The 20,256-nt window shown below is 47.8% G+C and overlaps 1 protein-coding gene across 2 annotated transcripts in view; it reads right to left on the reverse strand.

Annotated features, from left to right (window-relative positions):
- Positions 1 to 232: 232 nt before the first annotated feature.
- The window catches only part of LOC142292376 (polyunsaturated fatty acid lipoxygenase ALOX15B-like), a 62,855-nt gene continuing 42,831 nt past the window's right edge, over positions 233 to 20,256 (reverse strand). The window contains exons 5-14 of one of the 2 annotated variants that reach the window (XM_075337703.1): positions 17,079 to 17,182; positions 15,241 to 15,413; positions 13,620 to 13,766; positions 12,864 to 13,067; positions 12,423 to 12,509; positions 12,089 to 12,258; positions 1,656 to 1,777; positions 995 to 1,095; positions 595 to 765; positions 233 to 518 (exon numbers count right to left, since the gene is read on the reverse strand). In XM_075337703.1, the coding sequence (XP_075193818.1) occupies positions 339 to 518; positions 595 to 765; positions 995 to 1,095; positions 1,656 to 1,777; positions 12,089 to 12,258; positions 12,423 to 12,509; positions 12,864 to 13,067; positions 13,620 to 13,766; positions 15,241 to 15,413; positions 17,079 to 17,182 (1,459 nt within the window). In that variant the 3' untranslated portion in view covers positions 233 to 338. The remainder of the gene's footprint in view (positions 519 to 594; positions 766 to 994; positions 1,096 to 1,655; positions 1,778 to 12,088; positions 12,259 to 12,422; positions 12,510 to 12,863; positions 13,068 to 13,619; positions 13,767 to 15,240; positions 15,414 to 17,078; positions 17,183 to 20,256) is intronic. The other variant, XM_075337704.1, reaches the window with a different exon arrangement.

Here is a 20,256-nt window from a genome sequence, read left to right on the forward strand (position 1 = left end):
GAGTGCCAGTATGGCTCTGCCTTTACTTCATATAGAGAAATCCTAATGGTGGGTTCTCTTTAACAGCGAAGAAACCTGTATTAGACTAATTCTCTTCTCTAGTATATTACAGCTTTCATTCACACAGGAATGGACCCAATAAGACGTGACCTCCATCGATCGGATGAAGCCAGTAGTGATTGAGGACAGAAATGACAATCACTTCACGCAGAAAACACACTTGGAGTCCATGTCACTTTATTGTCCAGATCCCGTGTACACAATGATACTAAACACTTTACTATTCACCAGAACAAGGCATCCTCGAAGTCCAGAACGCGCTGAACGAAGCCTCAACATTAGATGGAGACCGCATTCTCCGTCATCTTGGGGTCCAGGTACAGGTAGGACAAGCGCCGACTCTGGTTCTTCTCATTAATTATCTCGGATATCTCAGCAAGCTTCTCCTGGAATTTCTGAATGAACTTTTGTGGAGTTTCTTCAATAAAATGCACATCGGGGTAGCTCCCGAGACGCCTCTAACATACAGGAAAAAAAGCATAAGCCCACGTGGAAAATGTATAGAATAGTGCACCAGCTCTATAAAATACCCACCTGGTCCTTGGGCTCCTTGCTGAGCCCCTTTACAGTAATTTGTGCCCTAGTCGTAGTGTTGACATCAGGCAGCGAGTCCAGGATGGTCTGCAGTGTGGTGACCCCTTTGGCTGAGAGCGGGGGTCTCTTCATAGTTGTTGGTCCATTGGGCATCCAGGTATAGAAGTCAGACTGCAGAATAAACACTTGATAAAGGACACAGAACAAGGCCACGGTCTCATTGTGAACAACCCTTTATCACCGAGGACGAGTCTATGAGCATCTATGAGTAGACAGAGCAGAGGACTATTGGAGTCTGGTGGGAGGAGACACTGGACCAGTCTCAGGGGAGGGCTCCTCGGGACACCAGGAATGAGACCCCATATCATGTGTGAATAATCCACAATTTTCTGCCACTCACCTGACTATTATTCATGGCAGCGTGCTGAGTAGAACATCTGAAGATCACCATGGTCAGGTATTTCACCAGTGAGGATACGGTCTCCAGGGAGGATGGGATTCCTGGTGGAGGAGCAGACGAGGAGAAGAACCATATACCAAATCTTCATCTAGTTATGTTGTGTCACTAGTATTTACCATCACTGCTAACTTCCCACAATTACTTTATTTCTGGGGTTACCGTGGGGTTATTGCTGCAGTTCATTCTCTTCAGAGCGTTGCTCAGGTAACTGCAGCATTAATAGTGGAAATTTCCACTCAAATCAATGGGGCTGTACAGTGGGGACCAGGAGCGCTGCTCTGAAGACCTTGCTTCTCTGTATCTCATCACTTAAGATTAGTGATCTGCCGCAACCGTGTGAAATGGGAATCTGCTGGAGGAAAGTCCTCGAAGAGTTTGTCAAGAACGAACAACACACCACAGTCAGTAGCAAAAGATGGTTGTTCCTAAGTAAAGCCGGGGAGGTTTCTACACCTCAAGTAAAGCTTCATTTATGTCTTGTTCCATCAAATCTGACAACCTGGTGTTCTGATGTAAAGAAAAGCGCCGCAGACAATAAGGGAACCCAACGCACAATAATAATGTTATTCATGGTGGTCGGATGACATTACGATGGTCGTACCTGAGGATTCATGCTGTAGGAAGCCCTTTTCGTAGATCTCGGCTACCCAGGCCTGCAGTTCTGGATCCGTCCGCACAGACTCGTCCCCCTTATAATAATACCGCACCATTCTGGAAACAAAGCTGGAGGGAGATGGAGGGTTAGATCACCTCCTATATATTGTAGGTCTATTATAAATAGACATCTATGTGGCAACATCATGTGCCGTTAATCTGTGCACAGCAGGTCCTATCTGAACATTGGCCCTATGCTGGCACAAAGTACCCATGTCGGACTATTCTCGAACATTCACGGGTTCATTGCCCATAAAGTGTGAAGCTTTTATGTAGATCATATGACCCTGAGTGGACACAGTCTGCATTTATTACACTGAGCAAAGATATGAACACAACACTTTTGTTTTTGTTCCATTTTTATGAGCTGAACTCAAAGATCTAAGACTTCTTCAATTCACACAAAAGGCTATTTTTCTTAAATATCATTCACAAATTTTTCTAAACCAGTGCTAGTGAGTGTGACGACATGGTCTCTGAGTGCCTTGCATGGGTTAACTTTCTTAACATTCAGCCAGACATGAAGACAGTTTGTTTATAGATGGGGGATAATCCCTCATTGTTCTACAAGACTTTTGGGAGTTTAGTATTGAAGTTTTTGTTGACTCATGTAATTGTTTTGGCCACTGAAGGCCAGACACCCAGATAACTCAATTATGCGAACTTCCCATTGTATTACTATGTGAATTGCTAGATGTGATGTAATTTACCTGTCTCACCCTTGTCTCTGGATATTTGAATATAGCTTGAAATTCATACAATAAGAGAAGCAACCTTGTACAACCAATCCGATAAGGGCACATGATATCCTAAGGGAAGGTTATGGATATAAAAGGTGACTTCTTGGAGTCACCAGGTTGTTGATGGATGTTGCATGATCCAGTCTAAGCTCTTAGGAGCTGGCTAGGAGATCAGAACCAGGATGCCTTGTGGACTCGGTCTAGGGACTTTGGCTCCGACTAGAGGATCACTTGGCTACATGGCTTCAATCTAGGGACTCCGATTCCGATTGGAGACCATAACCGCAGTCTAGGGATTTCGACTCTGGCTACCAGGATTATATCATCATACCAGAGACTACTTATGGAAGAAACCCAGGTTGGGACAATCCAGTCACCTGACTACAGACATTGCAGACCTCAGCCAGCTTCCTAAATCTGGCGTTATTCCAGTCTCGGTGGGTGCCCGCCGAAAGCGGGGTGCTGCTGGATTGGAGTAAGTAGCCCTGGAAGCTCCGAGCCACGGACATTCTAAATCCCTGGTGAGCCAGGGGAAGGGTGAGACTCTGTTGCCTGTTACATTTGTGTGTTTTGCTGGTTATGTGTTATGTGCCGTTAATTGTTTGGGGATCCAATAAAGTCTGAATATTGTGGTTCCCTCACCCTGTGTTGTCTGAGTAGTGTTCGGCCCACGGTTAAGGAGGTTGGCGTTCAGTTGGGATGAGCTTTGGGCCCAGCTGTCTTTCTAAAGGTGGCCGGGCCAGGGGACGAGAGCACCCACTGACCCTCGCGTCTCCACAATTGGTGGCCGCAGTGGAATACTACTCAGCCTGGTTTATCCAGGGGAGCTGCAGTGGACTGGTGTTCTCAGACACCGTCCAGGGCTCAACAACCAGGGACTCACATAAGCATACCTAGCAGGCCATAGGGGAGGCATTCAGGTTTCGGACGCTGCCATGTCCAACCCCACCAGCTCAGCCATGGGACAAGGACAAGAGAGATGTTACGACCGCAGCAGTAAAGGGATGCTACAGGATCTGTGCCAGAGGCGAAAGACTGACTACAGGAACGCTGAGACTCGGTTGGACTTGATCTTGGTCCGTTGGGATGCCCAGAATGATGCAGAGGACGATGAGGATCCCGCCGATATTGACCCAGAGGATTTAAACTATGTGCCGCATCATGGATCTAGTGACAATAGGGAATCAACTTGGTCCCAAATGGCCCGAGCCACAGCGTTGTTGGCTGCACTGGAGCCTAAATCCTCAAGAGAAGAGAGGGCTTGTGTTCTGGAATATGTTTATGGGATTCCAGCTGTAGTACTGCTAACACCAGCCGCTCGAGAAGGGTGGTCCCGCTACCCAGCAGAAGCTGCGCCAAAACAAAGGACTACAAACAGGGCCTGTGACTTGCTCAATCTACGGCGCTGTTATACATGTGGGCGCCGTGGACATATCGATAAAGATTGTCTCCAAAACCGAGGCCCCATGCTTGGAGCCCATCTGCCAGCTCAGCCAGTCAAGGTCTGTGACATTCAGAGCCAGGGACTATGAGACACTGGTTCCTCCATTACCCTGGTAAGCCCAGTTATTGTTTCCCTAGAAGACCATTTACCAGATTCCCAATTATCCATCTCCCTGGCTGAGGGCCAGCGCTCGGACATCCCTCTGGCATGTGTGCAGTTGGACCTAAGGACCAACCAGGGAGAGGTTGATGTAAGACTTGTGGAAAGCCTCCCCACACCTGGTACTTTGGGGACTAACCAGGAAGCGATCGATGTGGGACTTGTGAACAGCCTCCCCACACCTGCTATTTTGGGGACCAACCAGGAAGCGATTGATGTGGGACTTGTGAACAACCTCCCCATACCTGTCATTGTGGAGACTGACCAGAGCAAGGCTGATGTGGAGCTTATGAACAGCATCCCCACCCCTGTTATTTTGGGGTCTGACCAGGAAGAGGTCCATATGGAGCTTATGGACAGCCTCCCCACACATGTTGTTTCGGGGACTAACCAGGAGGAAGTTGATGTAGGGCTCATGGATGGTCTCCCCCCTTCTGTTGTTTCGGGGACTAGCCAGGAGGAAGTTGAAGGGGGGTTCATGGATGGCCCCACCAAGTCTGTTTTGGATACCACCCAGAGGGAAGTGGAAGTGGGGATTGTGGATTACCTGCTCACACCAGTTATTTTGGAGTATGACCTAGGACAAGGACTATCCAGCCAGTTTGTAGCAGCCGTCACCCACGTCCACGCCAAGCAGGACCTTGATGTGGATCTGTCTAACATCTTTTCCAAGGATAATTCACATTCCCAGTCTCCATCATCCACTTCTGAGCCAACAACCGTGAGTAAGCCTAACCAGACTGTGGCTATTGACTGGGGAAAGATTGATAGTAAGAAATGTATGCAAGCCTAACTAATGGACCTCACCTTAGTGTTTGTCTGCAATATGGCTGCTCAACCTGGGGGAGGTAATCAGGGGGAGGTGTATAGATGCGAGCCTCAACTGCTGACCTCACCATTAAAAAAGACAATGCCATCAAGAGGAGAAGGATGATCGGAAGCCCATCCTTTCTGGCTAATAATAAGAAGTGGGAGGAATGTGATGACATGGTCTCTGAGTGCCTCGCATGGGTTAACTTTCTTAACATTCAGCCAGACATGAAGACAGTTTGTTTATAGATGGGGGATAATCCCTCATTGTTCTAAAAGACTCTTGGGAGTTTAGTATTGAAGTTTTTGTTTACTCATGTAATTGTTTTGGCCACTGAAGGCCAGACACCCAGATAACTCAATTATGCGAACTTCCCATTGTATTACTATGTGAATTGCTAGATGTGATGTAATTTACCTGTCTCACCCTTGTCTCTGGATATTTGAATATAGCTCGAAATTCATCCAATAAGAGAAGCAACCTTATACAACCAATCCGATAAGGGCACATGATATCCTATGTGAAGGTTATGGATATAAAAGGTGACTTCTTGGAGTCACCAGGTTGTTGATGGATGTTGCATGATCCAGTCTAAGCTCTTAGGAGCTGGCTAGGAGATCAGAACCAGGATGCCTTGTGGACTCGGTCTAGGGACTTTGGCTCCGACTAGAGGATCACTTGGCTACATGGCTTCAATCTAGGGACTCCGATTCCGATTGGAGACCATACCACAGTCTAGGGATTTCAACTCCGGCTGCCAGGATTATATCATCATACCAGAGACTACTTAAGGAAGAAACCCAGGTTGGGACAATCCAGTCACCTGACTACAGACGTTGCAGACCTCATCCAGCTTCCTAAAACTGGCGTTATTCCAGTCTCGGTGGGTGCCCGCCGAAAGCGGGGTGCTGCTGGATTGGAGTAAGTAGCCCTGGAATCTCTGAGGCATGGACATTCTAATCTCTGGTGAGCCAGCGGAAGGGGGAGACTCTGTTGCCTGTTACATTTGTTTGTTTTGCTGGTTATGTGTTATGTGCCGTTAATTGTTTGGGGATCCAATAAAGTCTTAATATTGTGATTTCCTCACCCTGTGTTGTCTGAGTAGTGTTCGGCCCACGGTTAAGGAGGTTGGCGTTCAGTTGGGATGAGCCCTGGGCCAAGCTGTCTTTCTAAAGGCGTCCGGGCCAGCGGACAAGAGCACGCACTGACCCCCGTGTCTCCACAGTGAGTACTTCTCCTCTGTGGAGATAATCCATCCACATCACAGGTGCGACATGTCAAGATGCTGATTAGACAGCAGGATTATTGCACAGGTGCGACTTAGGCTGGCCACAATAAAAGGTCACTCTAATATGTGCAGTTTTACAGTAGTGGTGGGTCCTGGTTGTCAGAAAACCAGTTAGTATCTGGTGTGACCACCATTTGCCTCACACAATGCAACACATCTCCTGTGCATAAAGTTGATCAGATTGTTGTTGATTGTGGCCTGTGGAGTGTTGGTCCACTCCATTCAATGTCTGTGCAAAGACGCTGGATATTGGCAGGAATTGGAACATTCAGTCGTATATGACTCCATACAGGCAGTCTGCCATCTGCCCTGTACAGTGAAAACTAGGATTCATCCATCAAGAACAACCTCTCCAATGTTCCAGATGCCATCATACAGTACAGACCAAATGTTTGGACATGTGTGGGATGAAATACGTAACAAAAGATTGTGAAACAACTGAAAATATGTCTTATATTCTAGGTTCTTCAGTAGCCGCCTTTTGCTTTCATTACTGCTTTGCACACTCCTGGCATCCTCTTGATGAGCTTCAAGAGGTAGTCACCGGAAATAGTTTTCCAACAGTCTTGAAGGAGTTCCCAGAGATGCTTAGTACTTGTTGGCCCTTTTGCCTTCACTCTGCGGTTCAGCTCACCCCAAACCATCTCGATTGGGTTCAGGTCTGGTGACTGTGGAGGACAGGTCATCTGGCGTAGCACCCCATCACTCTCCTTCTTAGTCACATAGCCCTTACACAGCCTGGAGGTGTGTTTGGCGTCATTGTCCTGTTGAAAAATAAATGATGGTCCAAGTAAACGCAAACCGGATGGAATAGCACGCCGCTGCAAGATGCTGTGGTAGCCATGCTGGTTCAGTATGCCTTCAATTTTAAATAAATCCCCAACAGTGTCAGCAGCAGAGCCCCCCCCCACACCATCACACCTCCTCCTCCATGCTTCACGGTGGGAACCAGCCATGTAGAGTCCATCCGTTCACTTTTTCTGCGTCGCACAACGACACAGTGGTTGGATCCAAAGATCTCAAATTTAGCCTCATCAGACCAAAGCACAGATTTCCACTGGCCTAATGTCCATTCCTTGTGTTCTTTAGCCCAAACAAGTCTCTTCTGCTTGTTGCCTGTCCTTAGCAGTGGTTTCCTAGCAGCTATTTACCATGAAGGCTGCTGCACAAAGTCTCCTCTTAACAGTTGTTCTAGACATGTGTCTGCCGCTAGAACTCAGTGTGGCATTGACCTGGTCTCTAATCTGAGCTGCTGTTAACCTGTGATTTCTGAGGCTGGTGACTCGGATAAACTTATCCTCCGCAGCAGAGGTGACTCTTGGTCTTCCTTTCCTGGGGCGGTCCTCCTGTGAGCCAGTTTCTTTCTAGCGTTTGATGGTTTTTGCCACTGCACTTGGGGACACTTTCAAAGTTTTCCCAATTTTTCAGACTGACTGACCTTCATTTCTTAAAGTAATTATGGCCACTCGCTTTTCTTTACTTAGCTGCTTTTTTCTTGCCATAATACAAATTCTAACAGTCTATTCAGTAGGACTATCAGCTGTATCCACCAGACGTCTGCATAACACAACTGATGGTCCCAACCCCATTTATAAGGCAAGAAATCCCACTTATTAAACCTGACAGGGCGCACCTGTGAAGTGAAGACCATTTCCGGTGACTACCTCTTGAAGCTCATCAAGAGAATGCCAAGAGTATGCAAAGCAGTAATCAAAGCAAAAGGGGGCGACTGTGAAGAACCTAGAAGATAAGACATATTTTCAGTTGTTTCACACTTTATTGTTAAGTATTTCACTCCACATGTGGTAATTCATAGTTTTGATGCCTTCAATGTGAATCTACAATTATCAGAGTCATGAAAATAAAGAAAACTCTTTGAATGAGAAGGTGTGTCCAAACTTTTGTATGTTAGCATTTGCCCACTCAAGTGTGTTACGATGACAAACTGCAGTCAGGTGGAGACCCTGATGAGGAGGAGAAGCTGCAGTCAGGTGGAGACCCCCGATGAGGAGGACGAGCTGCAGTCAGGTGGAGACCCCCGATGAGGAGGACGAGCTGCAGTCAGTTGGAGACCTCAATGAGGATAACGAGCTGCAGTCAGGTGGAGACCCTGATGAGGACAACGAACTGCAGTCAGGTGGATACCCCGATTAAGAGGACGAGCTCCAGTCAGGTGGAGACCTCATTGAGGATGACGAGCTGCAGTCATGTGGAGACCCTGATGAGGACAACGAACTGCAGTCAGGTGGAGATCCTGATGAAGATGATGAACTGCAGTCAGGTGGGGACCCCGATGAGGAGGACGAGCTGCAGTGAGGTAGAGACCCTTATGAGGACAACGAGTTGCAGTCAGGGGGAGACCCTAATGAGGACGACGAGCTACAGTCAGGTGGAAACCCCGATGAGGAGGACGAGCTACAGTCCGGTGGAGACCCCGATGAGGAGGACGAGCTGCAGTCAGGTGGAGACCCCAATGAGGAGGACGAGCTGCAGTCAGGTGGAGACCTCAATGAGGATGACGAGCTGCAGTCAGGTGGAGACCCCAATGAGGAGGACGAGCTGCAGTCAGGTGGAGACCCCGATGAGGAGGACGAGCTGCAGTCAGGTGGAGACCTCATTGAGGATGACGAGCTGCAGTCAGGTGGAGACCCTGATGAGGACAACGAACTGCAGTCAGGTGGAGACCCCGATTAGGAGGACGAATTCCAGTCAGGTGGAGACCTCATTGAGGATGACGAGCTGCAGTCAGGTGGAGACCCTGATGAGGACAATGAACTGCAGTCAGGTGGAGATCCTGATGAAGATGACAAGCAGCAGACAGGTGGAGACCCCAATGAGGATGATGAACTAAAGTCAGGTGGGGACCCCGATGAGGAGGACGAGCTGCAGTGAGGTAGAGACCCTTATGAGGACAACGAGTTGCAGTCAGGGGGAGACCCTAATGAGGAGGACGAGCTACAGTCAGGTGGAAACCCCGAAGAGGAGGACGAGCTACAGTCCGGTGGAGACCACGATGAGGAGGATGAGCTGCAGTCAGGTGGAGACCCCAATGAGGAGGATGAGCTGCAGTCAGGTGGAGACCCCGATGAGGAGGACGAGCTGCAGTCAGGTGGAGACCCTGATGAGGAGGATGAGCTGCAGTCAGGTGGAGACCCCGATGAGGAGGACGAGCTGCAGTCAGGTGGAGACCTCATTGAGGATGACGAGCTGTAGTCAGGTGGAGACCCTGATGAGGACAACGAACTGCAGTCAGGTGGAGACCCCGATTAGGAGGACGAACTCCAGTCAGGTGGAGACCTCATTGAGGATGACGAGCTGCAGTCAGGTGGAGACCCTGATGAGGACAACGAACTGCAGTCAGCTGGAGATCCTGATGAAGATGACAAGCAGCAGAAAGGTGGAGACCCCAATGAGGATGATGAACTGCAGTCAGGTGGAGACCCTGATGAGGAGGACGAGCTACAGTCCGGTGGAGACCCCGATGAGGAGGACGAGCTGCAGTCAGGTAGAGACCCCAATGAGGAGGACAAGCTGCAGTCAGGTGGAGAACCTGAAGAGGAGGACGAGCTGCAGTGAGGTAGAGACCCTTATGAGGACAATTAGTTGCAGTCAGGGGGAGACCCCAATGAGGAGGACGAGCTACAGTCCGGTGGAGACCCTGATGAGGAGGACGAGCTGTAGTCAGGTAGAGACCCCAATGAGGAGGACGAGCTACAGTCCGGTGGAGACCCTGATGAGGAGGATGAGCTGCAGTCAGGTGGAGACCCCGGTGAGGATGAAGAGCTGCAGTCAGGTGGAGACCCCGATGAGGAGGACGAGCAGCAGATGAGCTTCCCTGAGAAGGTTTCTGACAGTTTGTTCAGAGAGTCTTTGGTTTTGCACAGATTCTTGCAGCCGCTGTCCAGGTGGCCGGTCTATCATGATCTTGGAGGTGAAGGTGCTAGATGTGGCGGTCCGGGGCTGGTGCGGTTACACATGGTCTGTGGTTGTGAGGTCTGTTGGATGTGCTGCCAAACGCTCTGAAACGCCTTATGATGGAGAAATGACCAATCAATTCACGGCAACAACTCTGGTGGACAATCCTGCAGTGAGCAGCCAAGTGCACGCTCCCTCAAAACCGGCGACATCTGTGGCATTGTGTTGTGTCATAATACTGCACATTTTAGAGTGTCCTTTTATTGTGGCCAGCCTAAGGCGCACCTGTGCAATAATCATCTTGTCTAATCAGCATCTTGGTATGTCGCACCTGTGAGGGGGATTATCTCCACACATAAGAAGCAAAAGTAGCACCGATTTACTCATATTTGTGAACAATATCTGAGAAAAAAAAGACATTTTGCACATAGAAGTCTTAGATCTTTGAGTTTAGCTCATGTGTTTATATTTGTGTAGATTCCAGTGCAGTGTATCATGCAGTGTTCATATGGATGCTCCATGTAGAGTGGATATAAAGTCTACACAGCCGCCAGGTTATCAAGTAATCAAGTCTATCACAGAGAATCATTTTCAGCTTGTCCCCCTTATTGTACTGTACAGTTTAGTTGAAAAATAAACTGAAATCATTTTGAGAGGAAAAATATAAATAAAGAACTGAAATAATGTGGTTGCATAAATCTGCATACCCTACACTAATACTTTGGTGAAGTCCCGTGTGAATTTCTGACACGTCCAGTCTTTTTGGGTCGAGGTCTATCACATCTAGAATCGCTGATCTTTGCTCCCTGTTCCCTGCAGTGGCTCCATATCTGAAAGATTGCGGAGCCATGTTCTAAACTCAGTTTGGTCCATTCCAAAACTTTCATCTTTTGGTGATTTGGAGGTGGCTTGGGGTCGTTGCATGCTGAAAGGTGAAATTCCTCTTCATCGTCAGCTGTTTTGCAGAGACCAGAAGGTTTGAGCAAAATTGACATATTTGGAACTGTGGATAATTCCCCCAACCTTGACTGTTGTAATTCCCCAGTTCCAGCTGTTGAAAATAGCTCCAAAGCATAATGCTGCCTCCAGCATGCCTCACTGTGGGGATGTTGTTCTTTTGTTGATAGCTTTGTGCTTTGTAACCAAAACGTTCCACCTTGGTCTCATCTGACCATAAGTTATTTTCCCACATGTTTTTGGTAGACTTGATGTAGGTATTGGTAGAACACAATTCTTTTTGTAATTTCTTCAATTTTTGAAGGCTGTTCTGTTATTGGTTATGTCACTGTTGTTTCAATTTCAGCTCCTTCTAGAAGATGTCTTTACAGTGTCCATGGTAAATCTAATGCCTTGGAAATTCTTTTGTACCTTCTTTTGACTGATGACTTTCAACAATTAGATCCTTTGCTGTGTTGTCAGCTGTTTGCAGACCAGAAAATGTCAGGAAAATCCTCCTAGAACAGCGACACTTTCCTTAGGGTTTATCAGAATTGCTGTAACTGACAGCGGCTGAGCGATGACTACAATTAACATGGGAGTAAATGTGATTGGCTGATTCTGAACACAACCACCAAGCTCAGATTATAAGAGGGTGTGAACACTTATGCAACTACATATTTTAGTTTGGTTATTTTTATTTCCCCCTCAGAACGATTTCAGTTTGTTTCTCCATGGATTTGTGTAGATTATGGGCCACATTAAAAGTTCAAAAAGTCCTGAAGTGATTCTTCTTGGTTGGATTTTTTTACATGACAAAAACTGGCATTTTAACGAGGGATTTCCTACAGATTCTCCAGTTTCCTTCCACACTCCACAAACTGATAAGGAATTTAGATTGTGAGCCCCAATAATGGTGGCAATGATGGAAATCTCTGTAAAGTGCGGTGGAATATGTTATCGCTATATAAACAATGCATAATCAATCAGTTTCATTATCTTAAGTCGCTCCCTATCAATCTCATTATTTTTGAGGCTCCGATGATGTCCTTCCCATCCAGAGCCGATATCACCATGTACACGTCACCTCTCCATCGCCTCCCAGATCATCCTCCCATCATCTCTGTAGTAGTAATTGGGAATGGCCTCCAGTCCTCGGGCCTCGATGTCGTCAGGCAGGCAGAGACCGCTGTACGTCACCTCCTGCATCGCCTTCTTCAGTAAATCAGAAATGCCTGCTTGACCAAGAGCTATAATCTGAGCAAAAACAGAATATGTGGACTATCAAGGGTAATTTCACATGTTCTTCATCTACATCCATAAGATCCACCAGCACATGGCAACCGACCTCTGTCATGAAAAAGTGGTTGTCATAACCCCCACCCCCCAACAAAGGTTCTACTTATAAATAAGGGTCTTACCTTATCAAAGACACCCCCGGGACCAATGAGTTTACGCCTGGCGAGAATATTGATGTCCAGAGTGTAGCGTAGATGAGGGATAATGAGCTGCAGGAAAAGTGGAGAAGAAGAGACTGTAGCTAAGTAGACAATAAAACTACTGATGAGTGAATAAGACATTTTCCACTGTTAGAGAAGATCTCCAATGAATTGATATGAACATTGGCCTAAGACAGGGGCAGATTATGGGTAGGGGTGGTGGATACTGGTGGTCTTTGTGGTCCGCACCCATGCACCATGTCTGCGTTTCGGTAGGCAATAGGAGTCAGAATGTTACAAATAAAGAACAGAAGTTTTTTTTCTTCGATGGATCCATCATATCACAAGTTGGATTCATTTAAAAAAGACTATTTATCTCTGATACATGTCCTGTGAAATCCATCCATGGGGTGGACACCTCACCTTATACATTGGATGGTTAAGAGGCAGATGCCGGTGAGTGGCGATGGTAAAAACTTCAGCAAAGAGATGGGTGTGGAGCAGATGATAGACCGTCTGGTGGACATGGAGGTCAGAATTGCGCACCCAGATCTTGGCCAAGGTCCAGTCCCACTCATTGTCACTGGGCAAGAAGATTGGTGTCTGTTCTCCCGGAGTCTGACCCAACTGTAATGGAAGAGATGGACCACATCCAAAAAACATTGCTAAAGGTATAAAGAATTCAACCAATTTTCTAGCAAGCATTACAACAACCCATCATCCATACAGAGCTTATAACGTGGACATGAAACATGCACCAAGACCCTCCGTCATGGCACGTTCAGAAGACAAGGAGACATCTTGCATTATGCTCTAGTGCTGCACTCACTGAAGTCAGAACCAATTCCCCATAACCTTTCAGATCTTGCTCTGGGTTAGAGATGAAGCTACCAGAAAACAAATTGGACACTTCCGAAGACTACAATTCTCTTGATTACAGGCACTAGAAGTGTTTAGCCATCACACTATAAGAACGATAGATAGGAAGTTCACAATGTTGAACCTTTTCCAATAGCTCAAGATTAAACAAAACATTCCCTTCAAAATTTATGATGAGAAGAACTGTGGGCAGAAAGTGGAGGATTCTTGTCAGGAGGATGTGAAGCTTGGTAGGAGGATCGAGAATGAGGGCAAAACACACCTTAGATGCAAATACTATATGGGGTAACTGGATAATACCTGGATAGCGAGGGGGAGCAGCTGGTCCTCGGGGTCCTTCCATAGCAGACACATGGGTGCAGCGATGTATTGTGGATTTTTATTAATCAACTTATTTTGAGGAACTCCCTCTAGGATCTTGTAATCAACCAAGAAGATGTTTCCGTTCTGTGGACAGGATGGAGAAGTTATCTTCTGTGGGTTTCATATGATCAGTTATAGGAAAGCAGAAACTGCCTTTCTACCTCTGACAGACAACAGGTTATTTCTTGTAGCACCTTCTCATGTGTGCCACCCCCGGGGAAGCAGCCGAGCGCTCGGATCCGGGTTCGCCAAGGCACGGGGGTCTCCGGACCCAGGGGTCGTGCAGGCCACTCAAATGTAAGGGGGGAATATTTACAGGGAAATTGGTATGTAGTTTGTGATGCCACCCGTGGTGTATGGTAATTTGGGAGGTTCCACCGCTGCCGTTGGGAGTACCTGGGGTGATGAAGTGGGGCAGCAAGGTGTCGTAGACCTCCACGGGTAGGGGGATGCCCCGAGACTTGGTGTGGGGTTTGGCCATGGGGTGCAGGTGTCACTCTCGTACTCACTCAGTTCATAAGTAGACACTGACAACCGGGTAAACCAAGTCTCTGGGTACCGCTGCCGCTGAGGGGAGCTCGTCCGGGTCCTGTCCCCAATGGTGCTGCCTGGTGATCCGTGACCTGCCTCCCGTCACTTAGTTTGACTTCAACTTGTGGGTCCGGTAGCATGAAACTAGCCGGGCCCCGCTCCCTACTATGGCTAAGTATGGGAGCTTGCTCTCAGGGCTCACGCTTAGGATTTTCTGGACCATTTTGGATTTGGAAAGTCCTATCCCCCTCGTTGCGCTAATGCCCCGATTCTGGAGTGGGTGGGAACGGATCATAAAGGCTCCGTTCTCCTCAGGTGAATTGTCGGGTTGCCTGAAACTACTCCGCGACCTAGGGTCTGTGTACCCCATCGTGCCTTAGGTCCCGGACCGGTGATAGTGCTTGGCTGCCGGCTGTCCTTCTCGACAGATCTAGGCCTCTTGCCACAATCCCCTGCGACCGGGGCTCCGGCTCCTCTAGGCCCAGATAACCGTCTGCAACCTAGACAGCTTTTCCAGGAGCCACCGCTCCCGACCTCCTCTCACTCTCTCTCTCTCACTGACCAACTGACTACACTCCTCACCTCCCCTCCCTGACCCCCCAGGTGGGTGACTCTATTCCACTCAAGCCGTCCACTAATGTGTCCGGTGGGTGTGGTGCAGGGTGTATCTAGGATTTGATTTGCTGTTGGAGGCAACACCATTTAGTTAGGGACCCAGAACCAAGAGGGTGGTGGAATACTGCACGGGAGGGCAGCTTGTGCAGTACCCTGTGATGACCTGATAGTCCAGGGGCGTCACACATGTTTTAATTAGAATATGGTAATTTAGGGCACTCACAACCACGTGTCTCCTTGTCTGGGGAAGACCATATGCTATAAGTACATAGTGGTCATTGAAGGTGCATCTGCTTTACAGTAGATTCTCCTTATTAAGTAAAAGTGTCCTAAGTCCTTTCCTCCCACTAAGTTGTGTATTGGGGAAGGAGGCTTTGAGGAAACATAAGTAAGATGGTGATCAGTCCCTCACCTGCAGCTCTTTAACCAGGTCTGTGGAGGTCCCCAGGGAGGAGGCCACCATGCTGCTACTGACCGGGAAGTTCTCTGGTAATTTGATGCATTTCTTTATCAGCATTGGGTTAACTCCATTCAGAAACTGGTAACCAAAGAAGGAGTCCTCTTTCCAGATCCGGAAGACCTCATCTGGAGAGGAGAAAAAGATGGGAAATGGTTTATGGGTCAGGATTATCAGAATAAAGATAGAAGCATCAGGGCAGTGGACTATATTTATGGTACAGAGGACCATGGTCACCAACATCCATTAATTCAGAAATGAGCTCTTTCTGGATATGCTGAATTTTTAGGATGTTTTGTATAGGGCTTTATTCACATCAACATTTGTAAAAAAAAGTTCCGCAACTGAAAATCCATCCCATACATGTGAATGTACCTTAACTTCAATGATCTGATAATGTGGCACTCAAATCACTCTGAACCAAGTCAGCAAAACCAGAGCCACACGATCTTTACTAGAATCCATCTGTATTGTGCTCTTTCTGGACCTCTTATCTTGTGGTGGGTCTTCTGGTCTTCTGGTTGTCTCCCTTGTCTCTATACTGTACATGTCATTCATTTTTCCCATGTCTGAGCATTATTGTCTTCGGACGAGGTTGAGCTTATCTAATCAGCCTATTATGAAACCTCAGCTTGGTTGTTTCCACTCCATGTGTAAGGGTCCCGTTACACATAGCGACGTACCAGCGATCCCACCAGTGTTTCAACCTGAGAGGGATCGCTGGAACGTTGCTACATGGTCGCTGTTGAGCTGTCAATCAGGCAGCTCTCCACAGCCATCAGCCACCAGCGACCCGTGTAACGATGGCTCCCTGCACACTCAGAACCGGCGCTCGTTGGTCTTCCACCATCAAACACGCCGATGCAGACTGCACAGTGGGAGAGCAACGAGCAAAAAAATGGTCCTGATCGTTTTTTCACGATCAGCGACCTCGCAGCAGGGGCCCGCTCGCTGCTGCTTCTCATACACAGCAATATCACTGGTGAGGTCGCTGATACGTCACAAAACCAGTGACGGCTCAGCGATCTCGCTAGCAATCTCACTATATGTGATGGAGGCTTAAGGTTTATCTTGATTTAGTCAAGGATTTCCACCTCCTCATCTAGTTCTTCACAAATCTACTAAATTGTTGATCGATAATTTACAGAGATACGCCTTAAGATGGTTTTACACCACCCAACCTGCCGCACTAAACAAGCACTGATCTGAATATATTTACCGATCGGCAATCATTTAGTTTACACAGGCAGACTGCGGGGAATGAAGGTCAGGGAGAGGTAAGCTGGGTAGTGGGACAGATCAGAGCAAACTCACAGGAACCAGAGGGCACGCTGCAGAGCAGGAATTATTATTGGTGACACCCTGGAGGAGTCCACACCATAATAAAGCAGCGTGGGCCTCGGAAAAAGGCACAACCAAAAAGACCCCTCCCACAGACTTAACCCCATTAGAGCCCCTCTATAGTCATGACAATGAGCTGCGGAGAACAATGATATTTTGTGCAGCAGGAAAAGATCTTCTCACCCAACGATCAATCATTTTGCTCATTGATTGGCTGATCGGCAGCCTACTTGGACTGCACGATTATAATGACACAAGCGTTCCTGGCAGCACTCAATCACAATTATATGTCAGCGAAACTTGACCTTTAGAGCTCACAATCTTCAGATCCGTTTCCTGACATTATTCACACTATAGCGAGACCATTGCTGGATAGAGATGAGGAGTAAATGGAGAATAAAGTGGCAAGAAGCAGCCCGGAGGCCCGAAAAGGCGTTGTGAAGGATACGCACCTGAAATTTTGGTTCTATTGAAGAAAAATAACAGTTTGCTGTCTTCTAGCTTTCCCCAGGAATCCGTGCGTTTTGAGATACCTCTTAATCTTATTTCAATCTCTCTATAAGAAAGCAGATATACATGCGGTTATGGGGCTTCTAGGTGGAGGACCAAGATGATACATGTTGAAATGGGGTAATTCAGACCATTGGTGGACACAGACAGAACAGAACAATATTTTGGCCCTTTACAATCCAATAGTTCTGCTTGTGACAGATACTGTTTTGAAGGTGGATATGGACCTCTCACCTCTCGGGCCGTTGTGCAGCTGAACGGGTTACACCAGCGATATGTCCACCTCTGATTCAGACCCTCTCACCCTGCAATGTGGACGTCACATGTGTCTACAACTATCTGACAGGTCATGTGTCCTACCAGTATCCTACGCTAACGAGTCTAAGGACTTGGACAATTGCAGGCCATCTGCTGCACACACATGATCTGGCAGATATTTGTAGACGCGATGCCTCGCTCATCGCCCAGTGAAGTGAGACGAGCCAAATCACCCCATCAAGAGAAAACATAAGAGTCAGACATCCTTCACAAGGCAAGTTATATGGTTTATAATCCATAAATGGCAACCATCTACCATAATGAACAGCTCATCACTGGTCAGCTATTACTATGGAGGAAGGAGCCTTCACACATTGGGGATCATTATCGACCATCATACCTCCAACCTCAGTTCAGTGGAGACCTCCTGTGGATCACATAGAAAGAACATCCATCGGTATCATGAAGAAGTGGCCTAGTGTCACAGGGTGTGATGGCATCACTAGGAACAGGGGAGCCTAAACTGGTCCTCAGGCTAAGGGAACTCTAACTGACCCTGATCCGAATGATACATCTGAAGGTGATGGTGTTTGGGCCGCCTTTCTTGCCCTAGCTCCTGAATAACCCTGGTCTAGTTGCCACCCTGCCACTACCCAGCAGAGGGCCAGTACAGGAGTGATTATTCTCACACAAATAAACAGACAGGGGAAAAACAAAACTCCCAGCAATCACTCAAAGAGGTATAGACAATACGTGATCAGGAGGAAACTAAAGGAAGGAGGAAAGACAAGAAGAGAATTTCCACAACATACCAAACAGCACTCAATAGTTCACCAGTGGGATCACATACAGCTATTATCGGCATGGGAGAACAGGCTCCACCACATTAAAAAAGGCTGGGGCAACTGTGATAGGTCTCCTGCATCATGTGACTCCAGCAGTAATCCACAGGCTAGCAGAAATTAACTCCTGCAAGCTTAATTACTAACAAGAGCACAGCTGGTCGACGGCCGATCCTGTCTGTGCAACCCAAAAGCAGCATCGTGTGGCGTGTCCGACTCTGCTGTATGAACGGTGTCAGAAGTAGTCCTGACACTCGGTGAGTTTTTAGCCAGACACCGTGTGATACCTAGGCACTTTGGATTGGAGGTGAAGTCAGGGATCTCTGTCCCCAATGATAACCTTAGTAGAGATGAGCCACCCCCCTAGTGTTCGATTTCGGTTCGGTTCGTAGAATGGCGACTCAGTTCGGCGAACGTTCGACGAACAACTTCGAACCCCATTGAAAACAATGGCAGGCTAACACAAACACATGCAAACACATTATACATATACACATACAGTTAATAAACATTGCCACTACACTTACAGGTCCGCGCGACGTGTCTTGCACTCTGTCTCCCGCCGCTTTTCCTTCCGATCATCGCTGCGTCCTCCCGGTAACCAGCACTGATGATAGGACCTTCCGTAACGTCGTCATAGCATGTGACCAGTCACGTGTCTATTATCTTATTGGCTTACAGACTGGTCACATGGCTAGACGTTATGCTAGGTCCTGTCAGTGCATCTCTCCGGAACGCGGTGCTCGTTTCAGCATCTCCGTGTACCAGCAAGATGCTCGGGCACATGCTCGGCTCCCCACTCCTGCATGTCAGCGCTTTTTACAGAGTCAGCCCACATGCAAGGACTGGCTGCCACAGCCGGTGAATTGCGGCATCGGGAATCAGGTGATCGGAGCACCGATGCTATAGTAACCCGCCTGTCAGATTAGTTTAGCAACGGTGGCAGCAGTGACGTCACCGCTTACAACCCCCAGCCTCTGCTTACTCACTGAGTGATTAGACTGCACGGGAGCAGCAGCATCTTCCTCCCATGCAGTGCTGTCTGATGTAGCAGAGCTGCATGGGTTGAAGGAGAATGAAGACAGAAGACCAGGATCGTGGAGGGGTGAGAGGGAATAATAAACATGGAGTCTCTAAGTGTGTCTGTGTATTTATTTCTATTAAAGTATTTTTTCTCTGTGTGGTGTTTTTCTTAACCCTTTATTGGAGATTCTTAATGGCCAGGTCAAACTTGCCTGACATTAAGAATCTCTGGCTTAATACTAGCTAGTAAAACAAAGCTAGTATTAACCCATTATTACCCAGCAGCAAGCCACCCGGCTTCAGATCTGCTGGAAGAGTTGGATACAGCGCCAGACGATGGCGCTTCTATGAAAGCGCCATTTTCTGGGGCGGCTGCGGACTGCAATTTGCAGCAGAGGGGCCCAGAAAGCCCGGGCCAACCTGAGCTGTGGATTCCAATCCCCAGCTGCCTAGTTGAACCTGGCTGGACACAAAAATGTCCTTTGTCCATGTTGTTTTTTTCTTTAATTATTACATGAAATTCATGAAAAAATTACAAAAAGGGCTTCCCTATTTTTTTAGTACCCAGCCTCCCAGCCGGGTACAAATAGGCAGCTGGGGGTTGGGGGGCAGTCATACCTGCCTGCTGTACCTCGCTAGCATACAAAAATACGGCGAAGCCCACGTCATTTTTTTGGTGGGCAAAAAACTCCTGCATACAGTCCTGGATGGAGTATGCTGAGCCTTATAGTTCTGCAGCTGCTGTCTGCTCTCCTGCATATACTAGTGGATGAAGTATGCTGAGCCTTGCAGTTCTGCTCCCCCTGCCTCTCCCTCCAGCATACAGTCCTGGATGGAGTATGCTGAGCCTTGTAGTTCTGCAGCAGCTGTCTGCTCTCCTCCATACAGACAGACAGCAGACAGCAGCTGCAGAACTACAAGGCTCAGCATACTCCATCCAGGACTGTATGCAGGAGTTTTTTGCCCCCCCCCCAAAAAAAAATTACGTGGGCTTCGC

This window comes from Anomaloglossus baeobatrachus, chromosome 2 (genome assembly GCF_048569485.1).
Source record: "Anomaloglossus baeobatrachus isolate aAnoBae1 chromosome 2, aAnoBae1.hap1, whole genome shotgun sequence".
In the NCBI taxonomy this organism is placed as follows: domain Eukaryota; kingdom Metazoa; phylum Chordata; class Amphibia; order Anura; family Aromobatidae; genus Anomaloglossus; species Anomaloglossus baeobatrachus.